Source organism: Carettochelys insculpta, chromosome 21 (assembly GCF_033958435.1).
Source record: "Carettochelys insculpta isolate YL-2023 chromosome 21, ASM3395843v1, whole genome shotgun sequence".
NCBI lineage: Eukaryota > Metazoa > Chordata > Testudines > Carettochelyidae > Carettochelys > Carettochelys insculpta.
Window position 1 is genome coordinate 6499686 of NC_134157.1, and position 27979 is coordinate 6527664.

The 27979-nt window shown below is 47.6% G+C and overlaps 1 protein-coding gene across 2 annotated transcripts in view; it reads left to right on the forward strand.

Moving 5' to 3' along the window:
- ASTN2 (astrotactin 2) overlaps nucleotides 1-27979 on the forward strand; it is a 708908-nt gene that overhangs the window by 90102 nt on the left and 590827 nt on the right. For both annotated transcript variants that reach the window (XM_075015031.1, XM_075015030.1), the window contains exon 2: nucleotides 16686-16873. In XM_075015031.1, the coding sequence (XP_074871132.1) occupies nucleotides 16686-16873 (188 nt within the window). The remainder of the gene's footprint in view (nucleotides 1-16685; nucleotides 16874-27979) is intronic.

Here is a 27979-nt window from a genome sequence, read left to right on the forward strand (position 1 = left end):
TCTTTTGTGGGGTTTTAAAAGTTCTCCAGCTGAAATGGCTCAAGGTGCAATCTCCCTGTAGTGGTGCAGCCCTGAAGGGAGGGGACCAAAGCTGGAATCACTGCACAGCCTGGCTAAAAACTCTGTGCTCTGTCTCTCCGGAATGCCAGCAATCTGCTACCTCATCCCGTACGTCCCTGGAACTGGTGGTGAATCCTTTCTCCCTCATTAGTGGAACTGCCCCTTTACCTGCCGTGCTATGCAAGGACTACATAAGCTAGTCTGCCCTCAAAAGGAGAGCACAGCATGGCAAGGCTGTTGGTGAGCCAGGGAGAAGAGGAGGAAGACAGGGATTTGAAAAGTATGTCAGAGCACTCGCAGAATTCTAGCTGGCTGTTTTGGTGCCTAAATGGGAGTGGAATACTCTTGGATAACCTGATTGCTTTGTGTTTGAGCAGAGAGGGTGAAGTTAGAGTGAGACCCTGTTAAGAACGACCAGTGTTCAATATTCCTTGATGGCTTAGCCTGAAATTGCAGTACTGGCCTCCAAACATCCTCAGTGGTCAGAGGTGTCCCAGGAGATAGTAGAAAGCTGGCTGCAGCATTGAGTTTCTCTCTGTCTAAGCCACAGTGGCTCTCTGGCTTCAGAGCCTGTTGGGGAGCTTTGGTGGCTGAAAGGAGCTCCCTGTAGCACAGCAGTGATAAATGTGTTTAATCTTTTTGGAGCTTGTAGCCTGGTTTTATCCTGGGATTTTGAGGTTTTATTAGTTGGATGGTATGTCTGGGAAAGACTCACAGTGAATAGACCAGTCATGAAACTGCCAGAAAATTGATGCAGGGAGCTGTAGCATGCTTGGAGGGAGGTTTTTCTCCCTCCTACTCCACCCCCCCACCCCACCCTCCTTAAGCTGTGCAGTTCTGTTTCTAGCTTACCTGTTGCCAGGCAGGCCCATCTGCCGGACAATTACAGTGGAAAACTCATCCCTCTTCCTCTTGACGCTTTCCTGAGCTCCAGCCAAGTGAAGGACTTGTCTGGAAGGGGTCAGAGTAGAGGACCAGGAGCAAGAAAGATAATAACAGCCCCCGATGCATGGCACTGGTAAAGTACAGCTTGGATTCCGCTACTGGTGGAAAGCTCCAGGTGGCAGCAGGGTTTTGTGTCTGTTCTCGGCATGCTGGCACAGAGGTATGGACACCTGACCTCTGAATCTGGGAGAAAGGCAATTTGCAAGCATGTGTCAGTGCAGTCCCGTAGGAAGCCAGGTTCTAAATAATTACCTTCCAGCCCACGTGCAGATTCGTCCAGGAAACCTCTTTAATTAGGGGATAAATATGGAAATAAAGCATTATTTGCAGAAGCTGTTCTCTTCCTTACTTCCTTTAATGAGGAGATTGTGGGCATTTATCTTTCTCTGCCCTGCATGACTCATGTGTCTGTGTGTGTAAATCGAGGGTAGAAGTGTTCAGCATATCTCCTCCCTACACATATACTTAGCTCATTGTGGGTAGCTTGGTCCATGCCCAATGCCTGTGTAGCAACCTCAGCTGCACTGTTAGTATGTTAATATGCGGCACGTGCTCCCTTGGGATCGAGTGGGTCAGGGAAGCAAGGGGGGTGGGATTACCTCCACAGTGGGTATCTGCCTTGGCTTTTCACGTGGGAGGGTCCTGGCTGGTTGTAGTATGGGTTAGGGTGGAGACTAAGGTTGGGTCATGTTCTTAGGTCTGCAGAGAAACTGTCCTTCTGGAATGGGCCATGCTCAGGAAAGACCAAGGGCTTCATGGGAAGAGGTGGGAGATCAGGGGTTCTCTGAAGCCAGGTTGGGATGGTATTGGCAGAGTTTTCTGGGGAGCATTGTCCTGTGTTTGCCGGGTGCTTTCTGTGGCATGTTAGCCTGTGCTACCGATCACCCCCACTGCGCTCCCGGGCACCAACAGACAAAAGGGTTATTGTACTGCTGCTTTGAACTAAAAATGCCGTGCTCGGCCTTTTCTTGTCTCGCTTCTGGGTGCCCAGTATCCTGTCGTCCCACAGTGGCTGAGGCCAGGTGTCCCAGAGGGAATGAACACAACAGGTCATCATCAAGTGGTCCATATCCTGTTGCCTATTCTCAGCTTCTGACAAACAGAAGCTAGAGGCACCATCCCTACCTATTCTGGCTAATAGCAATTGGTGGCTCTATCATCCAGGAATTTATCTAGCTCTTTTTTAAGTCCTTTTTATAGTCTTGGGCTTCACAACATTTTCTGGAAAGGAGTTCCACTAGTTGGCTGTGTGTTGTCCGAGGAAACACTTCCTTTTGTTTGTTTTAAACCTACTACCTAATAATTTTTTTTGGTGACCCCTACTTCTTGTGTTATGGGAAAGAGTAAACTCTTCATTCACTTTTTCCACACTAGCAATGATTATATAGACCTCTATCATATCCCCCACGTCCTTTTTTTTCCCTGCATGCAGAACTACACCCGTCAAAACCAGGTTTTCCTTTGATTTGACTCTCCAGGGTGTGGCTGTATTTTTGGCTCTGGTATGTGAGGATGGCTCCATGTAGGTGGAAGCAGTGTCACTGGAAATTGGGCTATAAAGGACTAGCTACTCCTATAACAAGCAGTCCTGTAGCACCTTAAAGACTAACATATTTATTAGGTAATGAGCACTTGTGGGTAAAACCCACTTCTTCAGATTATCTAGCTTCAGAAGTGGCTCTTACCCATGAAAGCTCATAAACTAATAAATGTGTTAGTCTTTGAAGTGCTCCATGACTGCTTGTTGTTTGTGAAGCCACAGATGGACACAGCTATCCCTCTGAGATTAGCTTTTCCTATGGTTGCCCAGCAGTGTTTCCTGCAAACCTGGGATTGTGCTTTTATTTCATGTTACCGGTTAGTCTGTGGCAAGTCATAACATTTTGCAAGGAGTGGGTATGTTTCCTCTCCTTACTTGTGGTGCTGTTTCCTCAGTATAAACAATGAGAAGTCCTGTGGCACCTTATAGACTAACAGCTATATTGGAGCATCAGCTTTCATGATCAAAGACCTGCTTCGTCAGATGCATTCTGATGAAGTGAGTCTTTGCCGACGAAAGCTTATGCTCCAGTATAGCTGGTACTCTATAAGGTGCCACAGGACTTCTCGTAGTTTTTGTGGATACAGACTAAGATGGCTACCCCGATATGTTTCCCCAGTAGTTGCCCACTGCCAGGCAGCTGTGGTATTTTTAAAACCTGCTGATTGAAAATGTTCCCTTCAGCCTGAGCTGCTGAACAGAGCTGAGTTTTAACTGAAGAGCTGATCCTTAGGTTCCTTGTACAGAAGGAACAACAAGAAGTCCTGTGGTACCTTATAGACTAACAGATATTTTGGATGAGGGCAAAGACCCGCTTCATCAGATGCATGAGTCATGAGGGTCTTTGCCCTTGAAAGCTTATGCTCCAAAATATCTGTTAGTCTATAAGGTGCCACAGGACTTCTTGTTGTTCTTGAAGATACAGACTAACACGGCTACCTCTCTGATACTTGTACAGAAGGTGGCATGAGACATTGGCCTTTGAAATAAAGGGGAGCAGTGGGTACAGTGCAACTGCAGGAAGTGGTACCTCCTCCTGCTCTGGGCTCCAGGTCTACACTTGGTCAGCCTGCTGTAGGGGGTCCTATCTCATCCACAGCCTGGTGAGTATGAGAGTTAGCCATGTGACTTCTGTGGACATTGGTTTCTTCTACATTGCCTGCGCCTGTAGAATGGGAGGTCGTCTAGGCCGGTGTTTCCTAAACTTAATATATTCTTGTTTCCCTTTTGGGACTTCTGCTTTATTGGCGTATCCCCTCTCCCAGTGCCATCCCAGTGCTTATCTCCTGATTTTTAGTGACTTGTTTTCTGCCACGTACCCCTTGAAATCCTTTCATATACCACACTTCAGGAAACACTAGCCTAGGCCACGAACTTGCTTTATGACCTTTGACAAATCACATTGCCTTAATTTATTCACCTGTAAAATAGGGATAATTACGTACCCCACGTGGTGGAGTTGAGGCTTAGTGTTCACAAATGTCTTCGAGATTCCCCAGTAGAGTTGCAAAGTCTTCTCTTGGGGCTTGACCAACAGTAGCTGTGCAGCATCCACCCATGGAAGTGTTGTTCCACCCCAAGGACTGCTGATGGTGGATGTCTTCCTTAGAGCTTTGCCCAGCAGTTGGTCCATCAGGCGGTGGTGCTGGTGGCTTTAAATAAGTATTTTTGCAATCTGTAGATCCTTGCTTGGGCTTATGGGTCAGGTGAGATTAAGATCTCATGCAGTCACAATAGTATTTTACCTACCTGCCTCTTCTGGGCATCTCTCCTGCACACTGGCAGTTTTCCGACATCTCTATTGATGGAAAAGGGAGGCTCGGCTGTTTGTCTTTCTAGTCTTGAAATGGTTTTTATGACGTGGATCTCTGCACATGGGAGAACTGGGAACCCAGAGGGAACTGGAAGAGCTTGTCTTCAGGAAAAAGCATCTCCTCAATCTGAATTGATTCTTGGCACTCCATGTAATGCTGCACATAGCTAAAACTGCTACAGGGAGCTGAGCAGGATGAAGGGCCAGGGGATGTGTGCTGGTGATTTTGGCTGGCAGTGCTTTCAAAGTAGCAGTGAGTAATGGCGAGGCTGCTTTTGGAGAGGCTCAGGAAGTTAGAGCGAGGCCACTGTGACTCTTGGTGCATGAGGGTGCATAGGGTGACCTCTGGGCTGCTACATGAGAGGCTAATAAGATGCACTGTGTTCCTAACTTCCTGGAATGTCCGATACTGGTTATGCCTATTGGTCACTTGCATGGTGCATTGGCTTATTAGTCACTGACCAGCAAAAGGCTGTCCGAACTGCAGAGTGGCTTTTAAGCTAGGTGTGTTGCTCTAAAACCGGAGAGAGCAATCTGAGCTGTGCGCCATGATTCTGGGCTTAGGACAGGAAGTGGGAGCAGGTGCCAAAGAGCATCCCATGTGGCGTGGGAGTTCTGGGTCTGCGTTCACCTCATCCTTCCTAGAATCCAGCTGACATCTAGCCTGAAAGAAGGCAAGGCATGGACGAAGGGAAGGAGGAATGGTTTCAGTTCTTGTGTCTAGGCAGCACCAGCCAGCCCCTCTCCTTCCCAGCCCTGCCCAACCTCCGCCTGTGTTCTTATCCAAGCTAGGCATCTTCTGCTATGGCAGCTGAGCAACAGGTAACTGCAGGAAATCAGTTTCCACCTCCTGTTTAGACGAGGAAGGCCCTGTGAGGAAATCTAGGTATGGGGGACATTTGGGGGTGGAAAAGTGACATTTAAAGACTGAGAGACTAAGGAACATCTGTGTTAGCAAATGCTAAACCCGGCACTGGTTTGGCATCTCACCCTGGAGCTGCAGTGCAGCCTCCTATTGAAGCCATGGTGCTAAAGCAGTGCAGCTCCCTTAGAAAGTCGCATGGATGAACGCCATGTGCGACCTGCCAAGCCGCCTGCTGTGCCAGTCTCCAGGTCTCCCCTTTAGGCAGGGAGAAAGTGGTTTTCTTAGGGACTGTTCTTAACATTTGGCTACGCAGTTTTCCCATTTGCGGTTGAGTTCCACTGAATGCACGTCCTTGGTCAATAGGAGTCTCTGCTGACAAATAAAAATGGAATTGAATGGGATGGAATTGAAAGTCAAAAGGGCTCTGTAATAATTTTAGGCTGCCTGAGGCTTCGTGCTGAAGCACTGGCATTATAAATAAGGGTAATGTACTAGAGACTGAATTACAATCAAAGCAGCCATAAGAACATGGAATGTGTGCAGGGCTTATTTAAAGTATGTGGAGTCAGATTATGATCTGTAGGCAGAGCACTGCAGGCAAATCAATAACCACTCACTCAAATAGGGGCCACGGGGACTTTGATTAGAAAAATGGAAGGGATGTGGGGACATGGGGGAGATTGCAGTGTACAGCACTTAAGAGCTGCATGGCATCTGTTACTTCTGACAACTCGGGCTGGGGAGGATCTACTCAGTGAAGAATCAGTTTCTTGTCCTCTTCATTGTCTCTTTCATCTCCAGCATCTCTGTCCTCATTTGTAATTTAAATCCAAGCTCACAGGCTGGGCAAAAATCAGTGGACACCTCCCATAGCGAGTCACTTACTTTAATTAAATTTATTTTGGCAAGTGATGCCAAATAGACGAGCCCAGGGGAGTAGAGGAATGCCTAGGTCTTTGGCTCTGGTTCCGAGCCCATTCATCTTAGAGTAAATCAGGAGTCTTCTTCTGACAGAAGCCCCATTGAAGGGAGGTCATGTGGGCTTTCACTAAGAGACAGGTGCTCCTGGAGAGGCTGGGATTTCATTAGGAGTTGGTGCTAGCAGCGCCTGCGTCACTGTTGTGCTAATGAAAACATCTGCCGAGCAATCACTGTTCGGTGTTGGAACAGCTGCTTCTGCTCCTGTTCTCCCCGAGCTAGACCATGTGATAGCCTGGCAATGAGGGTGGCTCTGCTTGCATAGCGCCTGATTCACTGCCTTGATGAACTTGTTCCAGCTCCTGGCCAGAACGAATCACCTGCTTTGGAGAAACCAGAGGCTAAATTAATGTAGCAATAGGAATAGACAGTGAGCCAAAGGCTACTTTCAGCCACACACACATTAAACCCATGGGAGAGGGGAGATCTGGAGGGAATTTGTGCCAATGTCCAAGGTCCCACCCAAGAAGGGCCTAGGGTTGTGGAAATACAAGGTTGTGCACATGCTGTTCTTGCATCTGCTTGAGCATGGGCTCCCGCCTGCTGCAAGTGAAAACAAGCTTGGTGCTTCATGGAGGAGGGAGAAAAGTTGTTCTGCTTTACAAGGAGTGGGGAGAAAAATATTATCTGTAACCTCTCAGGGTAGGGCAAGGAGCAATGGGGTTAAATTGCAGCAAGGGACATTTAGGTTGGACATTAGGAAAAAGTTCCTGTCAGGGTGGTTAAACACTGGAATAAATTGCCTAGGGAGGTTGTGGAATCTCCATCATTGGAGATATTTAAGAGCAGGTTAGACAAACAACTGTTGGGAATGAACTAAATAGTGCTTGGTCCTGCTGTGAGAGCAGGGGACTGGACTTAATGATCTCTTGAGGTTTCTTCCAGTACCAGTGTTTCATGATTCTGTGTTTTCTCACCCAAATGGCCAAAAACACCAATCCTTTCTGCCTGCTGGGCACCTTCTGCGCCAAACAGACTGAATGCAAAACCATCGTCATTTCCAAGATGCTGGGGGAGAGGAGGTGAAGGGTTAGGGTGACCATATCTCCCTGTCCCAAAGATGGGACAGGGAGATATGAGGGGGAGGGGCGGCTCCTCCAAGCTCTGGGGAGCTGGGAATGAGGTGGCAGCTGCTGGCGCTCCCCCTGCTTTTCTGAGGCTGAGGGTGGGGGGTTTCAAATATGGAACAATTAGTCCCTTTAAAAAAAAAAGTCAGGACCATCCCACCCAATATGGGATGGATGGTCACCGTGTTCATGGTAAAGCTTCTGTGAGGGTGGGAGAGTTTGGTCTCCTTGCACTACTTTCCTCTGATATTTGGAAACCCTGTGAATGGCGTTGGGGGGTTCGGGAAGAGTGGGGGCGTATCAAAGGAAATTAGCCATGTGGCTAAGCAGTGATCTTATGGTGGTGGTAGAACACTGCTTGGTGTATCTTCAGGGCCTAAACAATAAGCAGCGGAAGGAAGTGTTTGAGGCGGTGGCCGTGGTTAGCATTTGGAGCCTGTGTTGACATTAGATCTGCATTGGCAGCCTTTGATCATGAAATGGTATTGGCTTAGCGGGGATCTATTCGGTACTAGTGAGGCCACATCTGGAGTATTGCATCCAGTTCTGGGCTCCCTAGGACAGACAGGATCCGGATGCACTGGAGAGGGTCCAGCGGAGAACAACTGAAATGATTCGGGGGCTGGAGCACATGACCTACAACGAAAGGCTGTGGGATTTGGGTGTATTTAGTTTGCAGAAGAGAAGAGTGAGAGGGGATTTGATAACAGCCTGCAACTTCCTGAAGGGTGGCTCTAAATAGGATGGAGAGAGGCTGTTCTCAGTTGCGGCCAATGGCAGAACAAGGAGCAATGGTCTGAAGTTACAGAGGGAGAGATGTAGGTTGGATATTAGGAAAAACAATTTCCACAGGAGGGTGGTGAAACACTGGAGTGTGTTACCTAGAGAGGTGGTGGAACCTCTGTCCCTAGAGGCTTTTAAGTCCCAGCTTGACACAGTCCTGGCTGGGATGACTTAGTTAAGGTTGGACAGGGGGTTGGACCTGAGGACCTCTTCCAGCACTGTGGTTCTATGACTGCATTGGGTGGATTGCTGTGTTGCCATGGGCTGAGGCTCTCAAGCCACAACAGTGTTTGGTGATGTTGCCTCATACTTGCCCTGCCCAGGGTTTAATGAGGGAAGTGTGGATGTGAATGTCTGCACTGCACTGATGGCAGCCAAACCTTGCCCCTTCTTCCTGAGGCTTGGTGAATGGATGAGTGTCTCATTGTCAGGGGAGGAGTGGGTGCTCTGCCCAGATACAGGGGAGGTGATTATGGAGAGGTGGGAGAAGCAGCCCGTGGATTTGGCAGAGTCCCTGACGGAGGCTGTGCAACCAGGATTCGCTGCCCAGTTTATCAACTTAGTGGAAGGCTGGTGAGGAGGGCTGCTCACAGAACCTGAGATACCACTAGAATTAATAGCAGTGGGGCCAGGGAGGCTTTTTCCATCTCCAGCTGGTTGAGATGTTTGAAGACTTTCCCCTGGGTTGGGCCCTCAGCTGTGTTGTCTGCACTTTCAGTCTGGACTTCAGTAAGGTGCTGAACTTGTGGAAGGCTTGTGAAAATGGTTAACCACGTAGCTGATAATGTTTAACCAGTTAAGCAATTTCACCTAGGTTCTATCACATGGGCCAGCTGCCACAGTTCTATCACATGGGCCAAGGAGGAGCCCAGCTGCTATCCAGGTTACACTGCTCTGAAAGCGTGGGAAGTCCCCTGTGGCCTGGGACCTGGCTCTGTGCAGTAGCTTTCAGGAAGAAGTGAGCTGCTTTAATTTCAGAACTCCCTCTGTTCCGGTCATTGCTAAATAGTCGTCTTTGAGAAGATGGTGCAATGCCCATGTCTGTGGCCCTGGGAGAAGGCCGTGTTGAGGGTCGTCATTGGGGATCTGAAGAGAAAGCTGCATGTCTTTGTGTTTGGGATCTGCCCCATCTTCTGTTCAGTTGCTTTTGTTGTTCACCTTTGGGTGATCATTGGTTAGCAGGATGCCTAGAGCCGAGGGAAATGTCTCTCAAGATGTTACCCATAAATAAATAGGGGAGATAATTAGGAGTAATGAGAGAGAGTTTGACCATCACCATCTTAGGACAAGCACAATGGGCTTAAAATGTAACAAGGGAGGTTTGAACATTAGGAGAAGCTTTTTAACTGTTGGGTTGGTTAAGCACTGGAACAAATTGCCTGGGGAGGTTGTGGAATCTCCATTGCAGAAGATATTTGAGAGTAGGTTAGACAGACACCTGTCAGGGATCGTCTAGATGGTGCTTGGTCCCTCCATGAGGGCAGGAGACTGGACTTGATGACCTCTTAAGGTTCCTTCCAGTTCCGGTGTTCTATGGTTGTCTCCCTTTCCTAGCACTCTTGTTTCTCTTTCCTCACTGTTGCCTTTCACAATTTTGCATCTATGAGTACAGCTCCCTGCAAAGTGTGTTGTTGCGGGGAGAGCAGTTTATGGAAAAAGCCCGAGAAAGCAAAGCGATGTTGAAAGTCAATAAAGGAATACGTAAACTGATAATCAGGATGAAAAAAAAAATCCTCCTATCTTGGCCTGTCTGGCGTAGTCTCCCAGGAGATGCGGGGGAAGCCCCATTGCTCGAGTCATTTTGAAATTAATCTGAACATAGCACTAAAACTCAATTCTGTAGGGAGCAATCCTCAGCTGCCAAGGGCAGGCAGCGATTTCTGTCTGGAAGATGCTGCCTAATTTTGGATTATTAGTTTAAATGGCAGAGAGCACTGAAGCGCTTATGAAATAACGTTTAAGCAGGGCTTCACTCTGGGGGTAACTCAGTGCATGTGGTGGAAGGGTATTGCAGGGCACAACAGAGTAGCATGTGAGAAGATTGCAAAGCACTGGAAAGCACTAGGTTTGGCTCTAGCCCTCATGGGATGTGTTTGTAGGCATGGCCATTCAAAAAAAAAAAAAGCTGTATATACTCACCAAATTCAGACTTGATTTCTTCTGGTCTCTTTCAATGGTGGAAAATATTTGGTTATTCCTGTAGGGTGAGCGAAATCTGTGTTTGGAGGGTGCCAATAATGAGAGCACTTCACTGGTTAACCATTTTGACTCAGCTCCTGCCACCTGGTCATGCCGCAAACATGGTGTTGCATCTCGGCCATGGGCTCTTGCTACCTAGTCCACTAGCCCTGCTGTGGATGGGGCTGCTCTGGCCTCGGCACAGCTGGCCACCACCAGAGGTTGGTTAACTTGTAAGCATACCGGAAAGACGTGGCTGACATCCCTAGGCGTTGGGCCAGGTGATGGCAGTAACAGAAAGTAAATATGTGCTGGAAATTCTCTTGAGGTCTTTTCCTTAGTGATTGCATCATTTGCATAAACATGCCTGGCAAAGTCCAACAACCTGGAGAAAGCAGAGGGAAGGGAGACAGAGAAGCACAAGGAATGTTCATTTATCATGGTGGAGATGCTACTGAGATGAGCTGCCATGAGCAGACCAGCTTATTTTAATAATGACCTTCAGGAATTAAATAAAAACACAATAAGCATGGCCGATTAGCAAGAACAAGCCAATTAAATACAAAACATGCTTTGTAAAACTCCATGACAGATAAGGCAGGGCTGCAACCTCTAGAATAACTGATGAGTACTAAATCATTGCACAAGGGCTGGAGTGTTGGCAGGGGAGGAGGGATGGGTCGAGGCTGTTGAATATTTCAAGGCTTGCAGCCTACTTTGGAAACTTGAGAAGGGTGAAAAGATGATGGTTGCTTTTCTTTGCTTTCAGTGAAACCAAGGGGGCGGGAACAGGAGGGGGTTAAGGCGGCCTGGAGCCGGAAGGCACGCAGTAACAGTTCTCCAACTTTAATATCTGCTGTTTCATTTTATATTCATCATGTCAGCATAATCTGCTTTTATGGGAATAGTCTTGGTTCCTGACCAAATGCATTTAGGCCCTTTTGCTTTTAAGTTTGATAGTAATGTGACTTGAAGACTTCGGTGAAATGTTTATATGGAAGGATAGTAGAAACGGCTAAGAGAAAATGGAATTATAGAGTCAGAAGGGAACCTGCTCCACTGCCTCTCCACCGCTCTCCTCTCCCATCAACCTCTTCCATGAATAGGTGACCCAGTGGTTGGCTCCAGTCCAGTTCTTTGACTACATTCCAGACATTTTTCCTTTCCCCAAAGGTGGGGGTGTGGGGACTTTTGCTTGTGCTCTGTGCTAACTACACAAACCAGGCTGTGCTACTCTGCAAGTAAGGTCAGATGGGACAATTAGTCCACCCCAAATGGGCTTCCCGCTGGGGCAATGGATACCATCTTTGATACAGGAGAAGGAATACCTTATGCCTATTGCCATTAGAAAACAAATCCCTTGTATGTTTCCATTAATATACCTGTGCTTGGTAGGCTGGGGTGAGGCATCCCCCGGAGACTCTTCCTGCCCCAAAGAGCTTGCAGTGTAAGGGAGAGGAGGTGATCTGAAAATCAGTCACAGGGCAAGAGTTTGGGTTAGTGTGGGCCTGGGGGAGGGCAGGAAAGATCTCTGGAAGAAGAGGATTTTGAAGCAGATGCTACAGGGAGAAGAGGGGGTATTGGGTGGATGAAAGAGCCAGGCTGGTCCTGCCCTAGGCTGGAGCATTCTGAGCTGTGGTGCAGCAAGAGAGAGGAGGAGGCAAAAGTATGAGATAAGTTGGGGGAGGTGAAGCAGGCACATCAGTGGGGGTAGGATCTGTGGAGGCCCAGGCTCTAGATGAAGATGAAGAGTGGGCTGAGGTGAGAGATGGGAATGCCTGAAGGACGTTGAGGCACAGGAAGATGACGTGTAGGATCAAGAAAGGTACTTCAGCAGCAGCCTGCAGGCCAAGGGGAGGGTTGAGAGGCAGCCGGGCAAGAGCTGGCCTGTCTAATTACGGTGAGAGCTGAAGGAGCTCGGCAGAGGGTGTAGTGAGGACAGCGTTGACTGTGGTGAGTGGCTTCGAGGGGAGTCTGGCAATTGGGATGAGCAGAAGAGGGAGGTCAGAAGATGAGAGATTGAGAGAAGCAAACAGAAGCTGGGGGCAGGGAGAGGGATTAGCAGCAGGCAGCCATTCAGTGATGTCTCTGCAGCTGTGAGACCTGGAGTGCATGCACAGTAGCGGGAGTCAGACAAAATGCAAATAGACCTGCCTGTGTTGAAAAGGGGGGTGGGTGTTGGGGAGGGGGTGGGAAATGAGGCTCGCTCTGCTGTAGTGCAGCTGCACCTGTAGGCGGGTAAGAACCAGCAGGAAAACTGAGGTAAGTGACACACAGTTTTTGTACCTGGCCCTGATTAGAAACTGCCTCAGCACTGGATTTCCAGCGAACTGGGGGATGAAGTGTAAGCCGAAGTTTCCTTGCTGAGCACCTTTGGGGGAAGACTGATGAATATGGTGCATTTTCCTTTGAGAGGAGCATAGCTTATTTCAACCTAGTCTTTCAGGCAACTTTGACACTTCCCCCCAAAGGTTCTGCTCCAGCCAAGAGGCTCTGCAGAAGGGACTTCAAGTGGGGAGGTGGAAATTCCTGGAAGGTAGTTGAGAATGGAGGATGTTGACCCTGCAGTTTTGTCTGGGTGTTCATGCCAGGGAGACAGGGTTAGAGGAGCACCAAGAAGCCTCAGCACAGGTTCCCCATTGAACGGTTGAGCTACACCGGAAACGTACGTGGGCTTAACTGCATCTTTCAAGCAGATGACAGTTCCGCACCCCTGAGAGACGAGTGAGGTCCGCTGGCCGGGAGCAGAACAGGCGGGAAGCTGGGCTGCCCCCCCAGTTGTCCAGGGGCTTGGCAAGTTTTTTGGCCCCAGTGGAGGTAGATAGGTCATCCTAAGCCCTGACGTAGACAGTGCTGCAAGGACGTAAGAATACTTCTCTTGCCTAGCTACCGCCTCTCAGAGACGTTCAGAAACTACAGCAAAGGGAGAGCCCCTCCTTGGCTTTAGTTAGTGTCTGACTCACTATGCTGCAGCAACTGCTGCAGCTCTGCCCCTGTAGTGGTTTAAGTGTAGTCACAGCCATAGTCCTGGGCTGAAAAAGGTGGCAGAAAAGGTGCATCGTGCTGCTGTACTACTCCTGTAAACGATATTCCCCCGCCCTCCCCTCCCACTTTTGCAGCATTGCCTCAGAGTGGCTGCAGAGTGGTTCGTTGCTGATGGAAGTCTTGTCTTTCCAATAGTGTTTAAACTCCTCCCTGTCTCCTTGTACTCAGGGAGAGGACTTCCACTCTTCCCAAACCGTCGGTGGGCTGTGACCAGGACTAGCTAACCTGCTCTTGTGAAATCCTCATGTTCTGCCTCTCCAAGCTCTCTGAACTTTTGGTCTGTTCCTTGCTCACACCTTAAAGTGTCCAATAGAATCATAGAACACTAGGACTGGAAGGGACCTCGAGAGGCCATCGAGTCCAGCCCCCTGCCCCAATGGCAGGACCAAGTACTTTCTAAACCATCCCTGATAGACATCTGTCTAACCTGTTCTTATATATCTCCAGCAATGGAGATTCCACAACCTCCCTTGGCAATTTATTCCACTGTTTGACCACCCTGACAGTTAGGAACTTTTTCCTAACGTCCAACCTAAACCTCCCTTGCTGCAGTTTAAGACCATTGCCTCTTGTTCTATCCTCAGAGGCCAAGAAGAACAAGTTTTCTCCTTCCTCCTTATGACTCCCTTTTAGATACCTGAAAACAGCTATCATGTCTCCCCTCAATCTTCTCTTTTCCAAACTAAACAAGCCCAATTCTTTCAACCTTTTTGCATAGGTCACATTCTCTAGACCTTCTTGTTGCTCTTTTCTGGACCCTCTCTAGTTTCTCCACATCTTTTTTGAACTGCAGTGCCCAGAACTGGACACAATACTCCAGCTGAGGCCTAACCAGTGCAGAGTAGAGCAGAAGAATGACTTCTCATGTCTTGTTCACAACACACCTGTTAATGCATCCCAGAATCATGTTTGCTTTTTTGCAACAGCATCACACTAGAATGTGCATGTATTTAAACAGCTGTTAGGTTCCTCCCAGAGGGAGCCATGTTTTGCTGACGGGATAGGCAAACTCTGTTCAAGGCCTTTTTGGAACTGTGAGAGGTGCTGTACACACATGGGGTTTTCATTTTGAGGTGCCTTTTAAGCTTTACCTAACCTAGTATGTCCCCACTGGGGTCAAACTTTCATTTGCAGTTTGCCAAATGCAAAGGGCCACTGTTGCTGGTGTTCTGCTCTTGGAAACGGCTTTACTTATTTGAAGGAAGAGGACAGGGCTCTTTGCAGGAAATCTGCTTGTTGGCAGAGGCATGACAGTGAATTCATGCATCTCTGAGGGCCTGCTCTGCTCTATATTCCAGGCTTGGGCAGGAGTTTATTCTCCATTCAGTGGGAGAGCTGGCTGCTGCTGTGCTTGTGAGGCCAAGATAATGAGCACTGTAAGTAACTAGCTGTGCTCCAATTAGATTCAGACAGTGGTGCTATTCTCTGATATGTCGATAGAATAATTAGGCAGGTGCTGAGCGATGAGTGTATAATATTGGCCTAGCCTTGTTGCTACAGACTGCAGCCGGGGTCCCAGCCTGCTGTCGACAGTAGAAACCTGATAGACAGATAAACCCAGCCCGTTGGAAAGGGTTTGGATTTCTTGTTGTGGATTTGTGAGCTCAACATTGTTCTCATGGGCTAAAACAATGACAGTAGGAGTTGTATGTTTTCTGATGCACAACACTTGTTGCTTTCAGAGCTAGAAAAGCCCATTTGCCGGCAAAGAGCGCTACGCTTTTTTTTCGCAAGTGAAGGGGCCTGAATGGAACCATTGACTTCTGCAGAGACGTGTCAAAGGCTAGATGCTTGGCAGCAGCCAGCACAGCCTTACGCCGATGACGTTTTCCTGAGTCTGTAGACGTGCAGCTGCCAATCAATCCCTTGTCTGGATAGCAGCAGTGGGAAACTGACTGCATTTGCTTCTCTCACAGCTGCCGCTGAGAACCTCATTGGCAGCTGGGACGTCACCAAGGATTTCACTTAGTTTTGTGCTGCTGCCACACAGCAAAACCGTGAGCAGCAGCTGAGGCACAGGGACACGGTGCTGACCCTGCCTGTGCCAGAGACACCCTACCTTCGGGATCTGCTTTGGCCTAGAATTTTCCCAGCCCTTGGTTGTTCATAGTACCAGAAGTGTGCTCTGTGCTTTTGAAAAGGCTACTGGTTAAACCTCTCTAATCCAATATCATCAGGACCTAACTGGTGCCGAACCAGGGAATTTGCCAAACCGCAGGGGTAAGTGTTGTCTAGCAGCATTACCAACACTGCCCCTGCTCACTGGGAGTTTAGAAGACATTTAGGGGGTAAATTACAGCTAAGTACCATGCCGAACACTGAGAGCCAGGACTGATGGCTGTAAACAAGCTTTTTATGTATCTGCAGGAAACTTGGCTATACCCATGATAAATGGACATCCAGCTAGCTAAAATCATGCCAGATCACAGATGTCGTTGGACCAGGGAGTCCCAGACTCGAGAGGTTCGACCTGTAATAGGCAGTTCCCACTCCAGTCTGTTTACCATGGAGCGTAAGGAGGGGCATGAGCACAGCAGTTAATGTTCACAGTGGAGGACTAACAAAGGAGTCATTCTGGGTGTGTCACTGCTACTCTGCTCCAGCAGCTTGCTTTCCCATTGGGGTGGCCTCCTGTGATGGCTCCTTGTGCTTTGTTCCCGTGCTGAGGCCATGGCTGTGGTTCTCTTTCTGTGCCAAACATAGTGGCAGTGCCAGTGAGCTAGGCCTGGCAGTGAGGTTTATTTCTTAAACTGTCTGCTGCTTCCTGCTTGCTGGTTCCTTCCTCCTCTTTAAATGAATGACAAAACTCTGTTGGGATAACCCCTCAGATCCTTAGGAATGACTTGTTCTTAAGCTTAAGGGTTGTCAAGGGACTTTGTCTTTCAGGGATAAGCTTCTTTGCCTTTCATTGTGTAAGAAACCTGAGGTCCTATTCTGTGTGTGGTTGTGTGCACATGTGCGCACGCTGTTCTTGTCTCTCTTAGCTTGCAAAAAAAGAAGGACCGGGATTACTATCAAACCTTTCATGGGCATTTAAACACATTATAGTATCTTGTGTTTCTATTACACATCACACCCAAAGCTCTCAGAGCACTTTGTAGCTAGTAATTAACTGGGCCTCCCATCTACCCCAGTCTCTGAAGTAAGGGCTGTATTATAGTTCTGTAAGTTCTGTATATGGAGGAAATGAGGAACAGGGGTGGACTGGCGTGCTCAACATCAAACAGCAGGTCAGGTGCAGTCCTGGGGGCAGAGTCCTAGTTGTCCTGGCTCTCACTTGATTGTGGAAACCAGCACAGAGAAACATGCTCCTCTCACTCTAAGGCAGTCTACCTGTTGTGCGGGGATGTGCGTTTGAGAGCAGCTGTTGTGGATAGAGAAATTAAACCCCAGTTGTTTTTGTTGCTGCAGAGATGTCTGGGACAGTGGCTGACATTTCCCTGGTGCACTGGAAGCAGCAGTGGCTGGAGAATGGCACCCTGTATTTCCACGTCTCCATGAGCAGTGCTGAGCAGCTGTCCCGGGCCACCCCGCCCACCCTTCAAGAGCCTTCGGAGATCGTTGAGGAGCAGATGCACATTCTTCACATTTCTGTCATGGTGAGTGAATCCTTCTTGCCTTCCCTGGCCAGTCTGGCAGTCCAGAGGAACAATTGGGAGGGATCACCAGCTGATGGCCAGAGGAAGTGAGACAGGGACTCTCAAAGGATGATCATAGAATCACAGAGCTGGAAGGGACCTCAGGAGGTCATCAAGTCCAGCTCCCTGCTTCAAGCAGGATCAACCTCAACTAAATCATCCCAGCCAGGACTACGTCAAGCTGGGACTTAAAAACCTCTGTGGCTGGAGATTCCACCACCTCTCCTGGTAAAGCATTCTAGAGCTTCACCACCTGCCTGGTGAAGTAGTTTTCCTAATATCCAACCTAGTCCTCTCCTTCTTTAACTTCAGACCATTACCCATTGTTCTGCCATCTGTCACCACTGAGAACAGTTTCTCTTGATCCTCGTTAGAGCTCCCCTTCAGGAAGTTGAAGGCTGCTATTAAATCACCCCTCACTCTTCTCTTCCACAAACTAAATAAGCCCAAATCCCTCAGCTTCTTCTCATAGGTCATGTGCTGCAGCCCCCTAATCATTTTCGTTGCCCTCTGCTGGACCTGCTCCAGCACATCCACATCCTTTCTATGCTGGGGGGCCCAAAACTGGGTGCAGTACTCCAGATGTAGCCTCACCAGTGCAGAGTAGAGGAGAACAAGCACTTTGTTAGATCTGCTCGAAATGCTCCTCCTAATGCAGCTCAAAATAATAGGCTGGTTTGTCTCAGTCCTGCATCCAGTGTGCAAATCTCTATCTCCCTTGACCGCCGTCGAATCCTCTGGTTACTGGTCTTTGGCAGAGCAGGGCAGACGGGCCCGGAGTGAGCTATACCTATGTCTAAAGGTACTGCTCTTCGGGAGCCATTCATGGGATTCCTGTCTTGCTGTTGTCTCCACAGTATTTGTGCTGTGTGCGCGCTGCTCAGGGGCTGTCATTAGAAAGCTTCTCACATATGTGAAGTTCAGACAAAAGACAAGTTTGTGGAGGAAAATTTATTGTCTCGGTGCCTTTTTCTTTAAGCTGATGCCTATCCGTCAAATGTGTGTCAGCTGTAGAAGGCTCCCATGTTTTGTCATTGAAAACAAATGTGATACTTTCGGTGTTCTGTGAAAACTGTTTCGGTCTTTCCAAGAGTTCGGGTACTGAGGTCTCTGTTACCACAATGTGAGTGTCTTTTACCCTTCCATCACTGAGTGAGACAGGGAAAGTGCTATTCTCCCCATTTTAGAGGTGGGGATGAAAGGCACAAAGAGACTCAGTGACTTCCTTGTCCAAGGAAAGTCTGTGTCAGAGCTGGCAATTGAACCTGAGTTTAAGCTAACGTCCTAACCACTGGCCAATCCTTCCTCCTCTAGTTGTTTGTATTGCTCCTTCCTTGTTGAGTGGCCTTACTGGTTTGAAGTCATAGGCTCCCTAAAAGTGGCAAATACATGGAAACGGGCAGTTGCCTGTTAAAGTTTGTCTTCGAATTCATGCACTGGTTCAGAACTCATGCTTGCGAGATTTTTCTGGGCTACTTGGCTCCTTGTGTTTTGCTTGAGCCGTAACTTGCAGACCTGTATAAGGAAGTGCCTTGCATGGTAAATAGCATTCATAAAGAAGTGCGTTAGTCTTTATGGTACCACACAACTGCTTGTTTTGTGAAAAAGGAAGTTAACCAAATGCATTACAGGACTTGGTTGTGGATTTAGATGGGACATCATGTGTAGGTAAGATTCATTGCACTAAGACTTCATTATGAAGAGAGAATGTGGTAGCTGGGACTGTATAGAAAGGAGAGGGAAGAGCATGACAGAAGTATACATAAGTGTGAAACACAACAGTGAATGGGAAGGAAAAAGTAAATTGGATGCTTTTATTCACGAGCAAGGGGCCATTCAGTGAAACTAAAAGACAAACATAAAAGCGTTAAAAGGAAATCCTGTTCTTTCATAATGCGTAATTAACCTGTGAACCTCATTGCCACAGTACATCATTGAGGCCAGGAGCTTAGTTGGATTCAGAAAAGGATTAGACATTTATGTGGATAATGAGAACATCCACAGTTAATGTTAGATGGGATCAATTTTTTAAAAGCAATATAAACTCTCATGTTTCAGGGCATAAGCCAACTGCTAAGTGGTCGGGGTTAAGAAGACACTTCTCCTGTGAGCAAATTATGCCTTAATTGCACCTTCCTCTACTAAGCAGAGGTGGATGGAGAATATGGGACAGGGACGGGACCATTGGTCCGTTCTGGGGGCTTCTGTGTGTGTTCTCGTGTGGAAGAGCCTGTAGGAGCTGAGCAGAATGGAGTGACATGCCAGTGCTGGGTCTCATTACAAACTTGAAACTTTGCCCGGTTTGGTTGAAAGATTCATTAACTTTTCAAGTGAACCCAGGCCAAGTTTTTTCACAAATGGGAGCAGATATATGGTTTTTGCCTCAAAACCATGTGAGATTTACAGCTTACACAAAACCAGGTGAAATGCTTTGTTTTCAAAAGAGATTTTTCATCTGTGTGTGTGTGTTTTGCTCAAATAGCTGGAGGGCTGAGCTACACTCAAAAATTAAATGGAGCCAGCTGCCTTGCTGGTGGGTGTGAAAAATCTGCACACCAAGATGGTGACTTGATTACGCGTAAACCCCATTTTTATAATGCGAGGTTGATGGATTAATTCTTCTGCTGGCACAGCTCTGCAGGAGGTGGAGTCAGTAGAGCAATGGGAAACCCTCCTCCCTCCCCCGGTCGCCAAAATACATTCCTACATGGCGGTGCAGGGGTCAGCAATCTTTCCAAGGCGGAGTGCCAGAGGTTGGCCTTTTGACCTCTATGTATGGTCCGAGTGCCGGTGATACTTTTTAAAGTCACTAAGAGTCTTACTTACAATGGATGGAGTAGTCTTCTTATGATCCCAGTGCTCCAGCAGGGAGGGGGCACAATCCGGGGGGTGCGTTCTGGTCCTGGGCTCCAGGGGAATAGGGGCTGCACTCCAGCTGGTAACAGGGTGATGGTGGTGGGCGGGGGGGTGGCGGCAGAGTACTCCAGTCCTTTGCATGGGCAGGGAGGAGGGAGGGCCCATGCTCCAGCCCCGCATTCCGGCAGGCGGGGGCAGCCTGGCTTTGGCGTGCGTTCCAGCATGGGAGTCTGCCTCAGCCCTGTGCCATAGAGCCGGCCCCGCGCTGTGGCTGGGGTCTGCGCTGTGGACTCTGGCTTTGTAGCAGGGCTCCAGGCACAGCCCCGTGCTCCTGCCCACCTCCAATGCTGCAGGGGGTGGGGCGGGGCCAAAACTCCCCTCCCATGTGCCACTCCAAATTGGCTGGTGTGTTGGGGATTGTCCACCCCTGCTGCAGTGTTTTAAGTGTACACATGGCCTTAACTAACCCTTTATCCCTGCCTCAACCTGAATCTGCATCTCCAGGCAGCCTGGCACATGGGGTGCACCTCTTCTGCTACCCCAGTAGAGTCACATACCTACCCCATGCTCTCCCTGCTGTGCCAGACCCCAGCTGCTGTGCTTACTTCTCTGTCCCATCTTACCTGCTGGTTCAGACCACCGCATTTTGTTTTTGTTTTTTTTTAAACTTTCATTCAGCTTGGTAAACATCCTCCTCTGTCTTAGTCCACCCCATGCCACAATGTCCCATCTCTGCTACCAGCCTCTCTAGAGGCAAGACATAACCAGCCTCCTAGGCAAAAGTGGTTGAGGAGACCCTCAGTTTCTGTAGGAGCTGAATCACTACTGTGACCCCATTCCTTCCAGACACTGTCTGTTGGTCCCATTCCCTGGCAGGCCAGGTGGAGCTATGACCTCACCTGCTTCACATAGGAGACATGACGGAATTGCCATGGTGCACGTTTATCTTTGTCTGATTTAAGAAACTCTGCTGTTTAGTTTTACTTGTGTCCATGTTCTGAGTCTGATTTGCAGGCTGGTGGAGTATGGGGACAGAATTAAGGTGTCCTGTGAATTATCTCTCTCTTGAGTCAAGTGTTTGGTGGCCAGAGGTGAGGACGTTCTAAGGAAGCCCTGTTTAGTTAGCTCAACTTGCTTTCCCTGCATGAAGGCCACCTTTAAAGAAACATTTCTCTTTTGTATCTGGTGCTCATGTATGACATGGCTTTCTGGAACCCTCATTCTCTGCCTGTAAAGCTAGTGTGGATGCAGGTCTTGAAGGCTGAAATGCTGGCAGGTAGATGTTCCATATTTGCTACATTTGTGGCAAACAGAGTAAAATCAGTATTTAAAGGTAGAAGGCAAATGGCAGGAGGGACCCGAGAAAGTAGGGGGAAGTCGTGCAGTGCAGGTCTGAGGTGGGGAGCTGCAGGGGAGATCCAATCAACCTTCAATTTAATAGTACTTGTCATCTTTCGCAGTTGATTTTTCCTTCTCCGTGACTTAGTCTTCTGCTATTTTTGGTGCTGGGTCTATTGCATTGTACAGTATTCTTAATGCAGTGAAAGCAGGAGGAACTTTGATCCTCCAGTCTCTAATTGTGTTTATAGTGCACTGCTTCTCAGGGGAAAGGGAGGAGGGAGCACGGGGGAAGAACCAGAGCTCAGTTCCCAGGTCTGGCAGTACTGGGAGTAAGAGAGGCTCCCAAGAGGAATGGGTAAACAGCAGAGATTCCCTGTAAGCTTATAAATGGGGATACATATGATGGGCACACATGGCTGTTCTGTGGGGTAATCATCCCATTGTGTAAAAACCACAAATACAGTGCAGTAATTACCCAAATCCAACTTCTGTTGCTAATGTTCCCCAGCTCAAGGGCATCTTTAATAGCAAAATAATACTTGTTTTCTTTCCCCTCGCTGTTTTTCCTAATCTCTCCCCAATGAGACATAACATTAATTACCGCAGTTAGAGGGAATACAGTCTCCATTACTGTCTGCCACCCCTTTTGTCTTGGCTTGAGCATCCGAAACTGATCCTGTGAATGAAAAGTGGGGGAAGTATATGCAAATACAGACGTTGTTGGGGTTTTTTTTGTTTTTTTTTGTTTTTTTTGCACAGTGTCAAGTAGAAAGAAATCAATATTTTTATCATTACGCCTCTTGTGGTTTTTTTTCCCCCATAATCTCAGCTGTCATTTGGGTTTAATTGTGTTGTTTCCTCTTGTGTGGAAGTAAATCTTATCTGTTTTGGATTAAAATTCAATGAAGGTCACAGCGGCTCGAAAACTTACCAGGCTGTGGCAATTAATGTTCATTTGGCTTTGATAAATTGGAATGTTCCCCACAATAGGACTGGAGTGAATTTCACAAGCAATAATTCTTCCATTAACTCAATGATTCCCTGCATGATGGAGCATCTTGTCACTGCTCTGTTTGTCATCTGTCACTTCAAGGACCTGGGCATATGCCTGATATGATTTATCATGATTATTGGGGCTGCTTGTGTCAAAACATTTAAAACCACTAATTATTCTTCCCCTATAAATTGCTGAATTAAACAAAACATACGATTCATTTTTCCCCCCTCCAGCTTGTTCCCCTGTTTAATTATCGTTGTGGGCCATTATAAATCCATGCTGAGAGCCACTTTTAACAGCATCTGGCTCAGCGATGAGCCTTATTTAGGGGACTCTAGGGGGAGTGCTACAGGAGCATGTGAAAGGAGTGTGCTTAATCTCTTGAATGTAACTCTTTTGGTTCTTGGTGCTTCTGCCGAGCATGTTATCTACAGTACATTATGTCGTCTCTGTCAACGTTATACCTGAGAACCTTCCACTTTTTTGTGCATTGATCATGATCTCACCCAGTGTGTGGTATAACAGGGCTGTTGTCCTCACTGTACGTGTGGGGAAATTGAGGCACAGAGACTTCATTCCTGAAAGTCACACAGGAAGCACTGGAATAAATTGCCTTCGGAGGCTGTGGAATTGCTATTGGAGATATTTAAGAGCAGGTTAGACAAACTTCTGTCAAGGATGGTCTGAATTGGGGGTCTGCAGCCTGTGGCTCCAGGAATTGCATGCAGCTCTTTGTTGGACTTTGTTGTGGCTCCCAACACTATAATTGAAAGTTAAAAAGAACAAAAACAAAAAAACCTCCTGATTAGTTCTGACAAATGGTGAATGTCTAAAAGCCCAACAATGAACAACTCATATCTAAATAGCAAGGAATATGTGATATCAAAACGTTGAATTACTCCCTCTTTAATATGTGCAGTGTATTGTGGGATATGATACTGTATCTGTGTTTTGATTGTGTTGCTAATAAAGTCTTGATTTTGAAAAGAAAAAGGAAGCTTGCAACATTCCTGCTGTGAAGGGCGACACATTTTAAGTAAATTAAATTGGCATAATTCAAGTGGGTTTGGGGAGTGAAAGTCAGGAAGATAGTGGTGCAAACACACACACACATAAAGTGCAAGGAAATAGAATATGCAAAAAGGTTGTGAATGTCCTGCAGTAAACATGTATCACATTACAAATCACTGCATATGCTCTGTTCTTAAAATTGGAGTTACAAAAAGTGTGGTTTGAGGTTATTTATTAAGGAAGGTCTCGTATTCACATGCATTGTGGCTCTAGAATTGTTAAGTTTTTTACCAAATTTGCAAAATGACTCTTCTTACTATTTCGGTTGCTGACCCCTGGTGTAGGTGATGCTTGGTCCTGCCCTGAGTGTAGGGGACTGTACTTGATGACCTGTCAAAGTTCCTTCCAGTTCTGTTCTTCCAGAACTGTAAGTCTGTGGCATGGATTTGGACTGAGGTTTCCCATGTCCCAGGCTACCTTGAGTAGAGCATCATTTTTCACATGCTCACCACCATGTAAATAAAGCCCATCATCAATGCCAGCCTGGGAGGTTGCAGCCCCTAAGTCAGATGGATTCATGTTCCTGATGACTTGAAGTTGAAGACGCTGGCACTTCCCAGAAGGAGCTGCCTTCATTGTTACCTGCTGGGAACCACCTGAGGAATGTCTGAAGCCAAACCCTGATAAACAAATCCTCTCCTTCTGCTACAGTGGAGCCCTGGGTAAAGCTGAGAAATGGGGTTGAGGGGCTAATGATTTCCTCTTTGAACGCTGGGCAAGAATCCTCTGACTGCTGGAGGGAGGAGGTGGGGAGCAAAGAGGTAGGTCAGCCCTGCTTAAAGCTGCCAGAATTGCATAGGCTTAGAGCCTGGGCACAAAGTTGAAAGGGTCCTTGGGGAGGTGAGGCATGCACCCAGGTGTGTGGCCTCCAGGTAGGTAAGTGCTTCAGGTGAACAAATACCACTTGTATTAATTTTGCCTTAACTCACTGTCCGGAGCCCGGAGGCTAACACTTGTCTACAAATCAGGCTGGTGCAATGGCTCACATCAAGAATATGGTAGAGAAGCATTTTCTAAACCCTATCAGCTGCTTTGGGCGAGATTCTGCCCTCCCTGAGTCCCCTGTCAGAGGAGGACTCAGCTGAAGTCCATGGTGCCATGGAGGTGCATGTGCAGTCACACACTGGTGCTGTGCACACCCAAGTGCGTGTTGCACAGGCAGATTCATCTACTGACTCTGCTGGCTCTGTTGCTGCAATTCACTGGGCTCTTACTGTCTTCAGGGATACGCAACAAGCAGATTCACAGACTGGTTTCATCTCTTCCTCTCTCCCAACTAGGGAATACACGAGTGTCTGGGATAAAAGGCAAGCCAGCCTCATCAGATTTCCTACAGCCACATTCTGCCTGGCTGTCGCTGGCGTCCGCCAGCTAGCTGCTGGAATCCAGTCTCCCCATGGAGTCCATTCTACATCAGCTCTTATTTATATGTTACCATTTTTAATACTGTCCTTATGAATCTTGGTATTTCCCAAATGATCAGCCATTGGGACTGTGTTCTGCCAGCCTCAGAGATGGGCATAAAATGTGTGCCTAAAGATTTCACTCTCATTTAGCAACCTTTTCCAGCAGGCTGTGAAGTGGAATCTGGGTATAGAGGCAGCAGACCTAATTCTGCTGGCTCTAGTAACAGTTTAGTTTCTGTTTAACTCCAGTAATCAGGAGGGGCTTCAAAGAAGTCAGTGGCTAATGAGATTAAAATCCAATGAGTGCTGACTGTCTCACAGCCTTATAGGTTTGACCCTGGGGTTCCTGGTTTAGCATGTGTGGGGGGTGTTGATAAGGTTTTTAAAGTGGATGTAACCTCATTTCCGGATCTTCCTTCCTGCAGGGTGCCTGTCAGCACCCCACACTGGCCCTGCGTGTTAATTTGCCTTTTCACCTGTGCAGCATATTTCAACAACTTCTGTCCCCCACAGAGTGTTTTGCAAAGGAAAGAATTTTGCAGCCGACTTTTCCCTTTGAGTTCTGCTGAAGCCAAGTGCTTTGTGTGACTTCATGTCTGCGCTGCAGGATTCTTCTGATCGGTGGTGGGAGGTTTTCCCAAAGTGCCTGTGTTCTCGAGTCTCTGATGCTGAGGGAATCGTCTGCATTGTACGTGCTCCTTTAAGGTCTGAGCAAGACACCACTTTTTTTTTCTGATTTAACTATGCCGGTGGCGTGAAAGGGGCAGTATTGTTACCAATTTAACCACACAGCCCCCTAGGGTAGATGTAGTTATACCGGTACAGTTATTTCCCTTTCTGTATGTGGCAGTTATGCTCAACTGGTATACATATTGTTACTCCTTTTGACACAAGTGGCTAGCTGAAGATGGGGGGTCTTCTGGGTTGATTTCACCAGGAAGAGAAACTGATGTAGACCCTGTAATATGACAGGGGTGAGGGGTGGGGCTTCTGGAAACAGCTAAGAAAACCAATCCTGGGTAAATTGCTTAAAGCTGGGCGACTTACAGCCCAGGCTGTGATTTCCTTCGCACTAAGGCAAATCAAGTCAGCCACAAAAATACCTCTGTCAGCCCCACTGGCCAGCCAGAAACTACACAAGCAATCCCTCACATTCTCCAGCTGCTCCTCATGCCCGGTCTAGTACCCCTCCTCCTGAGGTGAGGGGTTATTAAAACCTGTTTCACTAAATCCACACAGATTCTTCTGGGCTCCGAAGGGTCCAGCCACATCCCAGCTCAATATATCCTTGGATCTTACCCAAACCAGCATGCTGTGCCAATGCTTTAGCATCTGAAATCTAAAGGTTTATTAACAAACAAAGAAGAAAATGGTGAGAGAGAAAAAGTGTTAAAGTGGTACGTTACATACATCAGTTAAAGCTATTGCTGCAGGCCACAGCTGATGGTATATGCTGATTTCTTGAAGGTCTCTGAAAGCACCCATGAGGGGTGAGATCCCAGTTCACATAAGCTTAGTTCAAGAAGACTGAAGAACCAAGATGGTCGCTGCCAGGGCCATCTCATGGCTTGCCAAGTGGCAGGAAACAATTCCTTTCTTATTCCATAGACCCTGGAGGATTGCTTGCTCAGGTTGTCTGTTGTGACACTCTGCCACTGGCTGCATCCCAGGTAACAAGTCCCAAATTCCTGAGATTTGTATTTGACATCTGAGTCTTTGTCCGCCATCCTGGCTGGGGTAGACCACACCTCCCATTGTGGATTCTTAGCTCTAAAACATTTCTAATACAGAGACAGAGCCAATATTATAACTTTACAAGCAAACCTGGCAGAGATATACAAGTGTCAAAACCAGTTTCAGGGCACTACCAGCTCTCATAACACACCTCACTTGGCCCACCTGGCATAAGATTTGGTGCTACAGGTTATAAAGGTGACAGAAATAGCTTTCATATTTAATTTAAAAATCCACTAATGTCACAGAGCCAAGGTGCAGCAAACCCAGTAGCAGACCGTTCCGTCCTTTGCTGTTCCAAACTGGCCTTTGCAGCCAGCCCCTAAAGCCTCCTTTTTTAGCTTGCTGTCAGGGCCACATTATCAGTACTTCTGTTACCGTCTGCTTGGCTTTCTGATTACTTACCTCTTGGTTGACGCTTTCTCTCTTTCATACACAGATAAATAACCAGGTGGTAGCATTATGCCACAAGGTTCAGCTTCGAGTCATGCTCTTCTCTGTACCTACATTTTGTGTCTTTTCACTTTTATTTCAGCCATCTCTTTATCCTGACTAAATGGCCACTGTTACCAACATACTCCTGAACCATAGCAACAAGGTTTCACCCAGCTTCCAACAGCATATTTATCATGGTGTAGTTGCATCTGCATGAGGGGATTGTTGCTTTAACTACCCTGAGTTTAGTTAAAATGGTGCCATTTTTTGTGTATAGAAACATGTTACTGGAATGTATCCAGAATATCCCTGATTCTTTCGAGGGTGCGTCTGGAGGCACGAATTCTCTGGGGAAAATACTCCCTGTAATTCTCTGCCTGGGGCTTTATTGGAGAAGTTGGGCTTTGAGTTCAAGCATCCACAGTGTCCTTAGTTGCTGCCTGGAAGGCTCGAAGAGATGCTGGGCGACACTCAAGGCCTCTCCTCTTGGGGGAACTTGTGTTTTTGCACTGCTGCCTGGCTCCTCCTGGCAGCCTCAGAACGTCTGTCAGTCACCTCTGTTGGAAGAAGTGGTGTCACATGAATAATGAGGTACCGAAAAGGCATAACATCTGTGTCATCATTTCTTCACCAAGAGGTCAACTAGATTCATAAAACACATGCGTTTCTAGCTTGTGAGATGTTTAGGAATTAATTAGGAGAAGGAGGGAATTGCTGCCACAGCACATATCCTTACATGGAAGTTGTAAAAACCGAACTGATCTCAAATAAATGAGCTTCCTTGTTCCAAAAAACGCAACAATCAAACAGTTTCAGAGTCCTGTTGCCACCGCCCATAGTTATTGGGGATGGGGAAAAGAGCTCTTAGCCCCACCTGCAGATGGGCTGAGTGTCCTCCAGTCCCAGTCACTGGGCAGTGGAGCATTGTGCATTTCTAAACATCAGACCGTTGGTGTCTACGCCAGATGGAGACTGAGTCCCTGCTCATTCATAATGGTGGTACTGGCAGGAGCTCATTCCACTGGAAGTTGGGCTCTATCCTCTTTCCCCTTCCCTACCCAGGGGCAAAGCTGCTGTTAAATCAGGGCTCTGGTTGGGAGCTGTATATGAACGCGCATAGGCCTTTTACCCATAGGGGTTGGAACTAGATCCTTGTGTAGATGGTCCCAGGAATCCAATTCCAGTTTGCTTCCTCTTACGTGAGTTAAACAGCCCTAACATGCATCA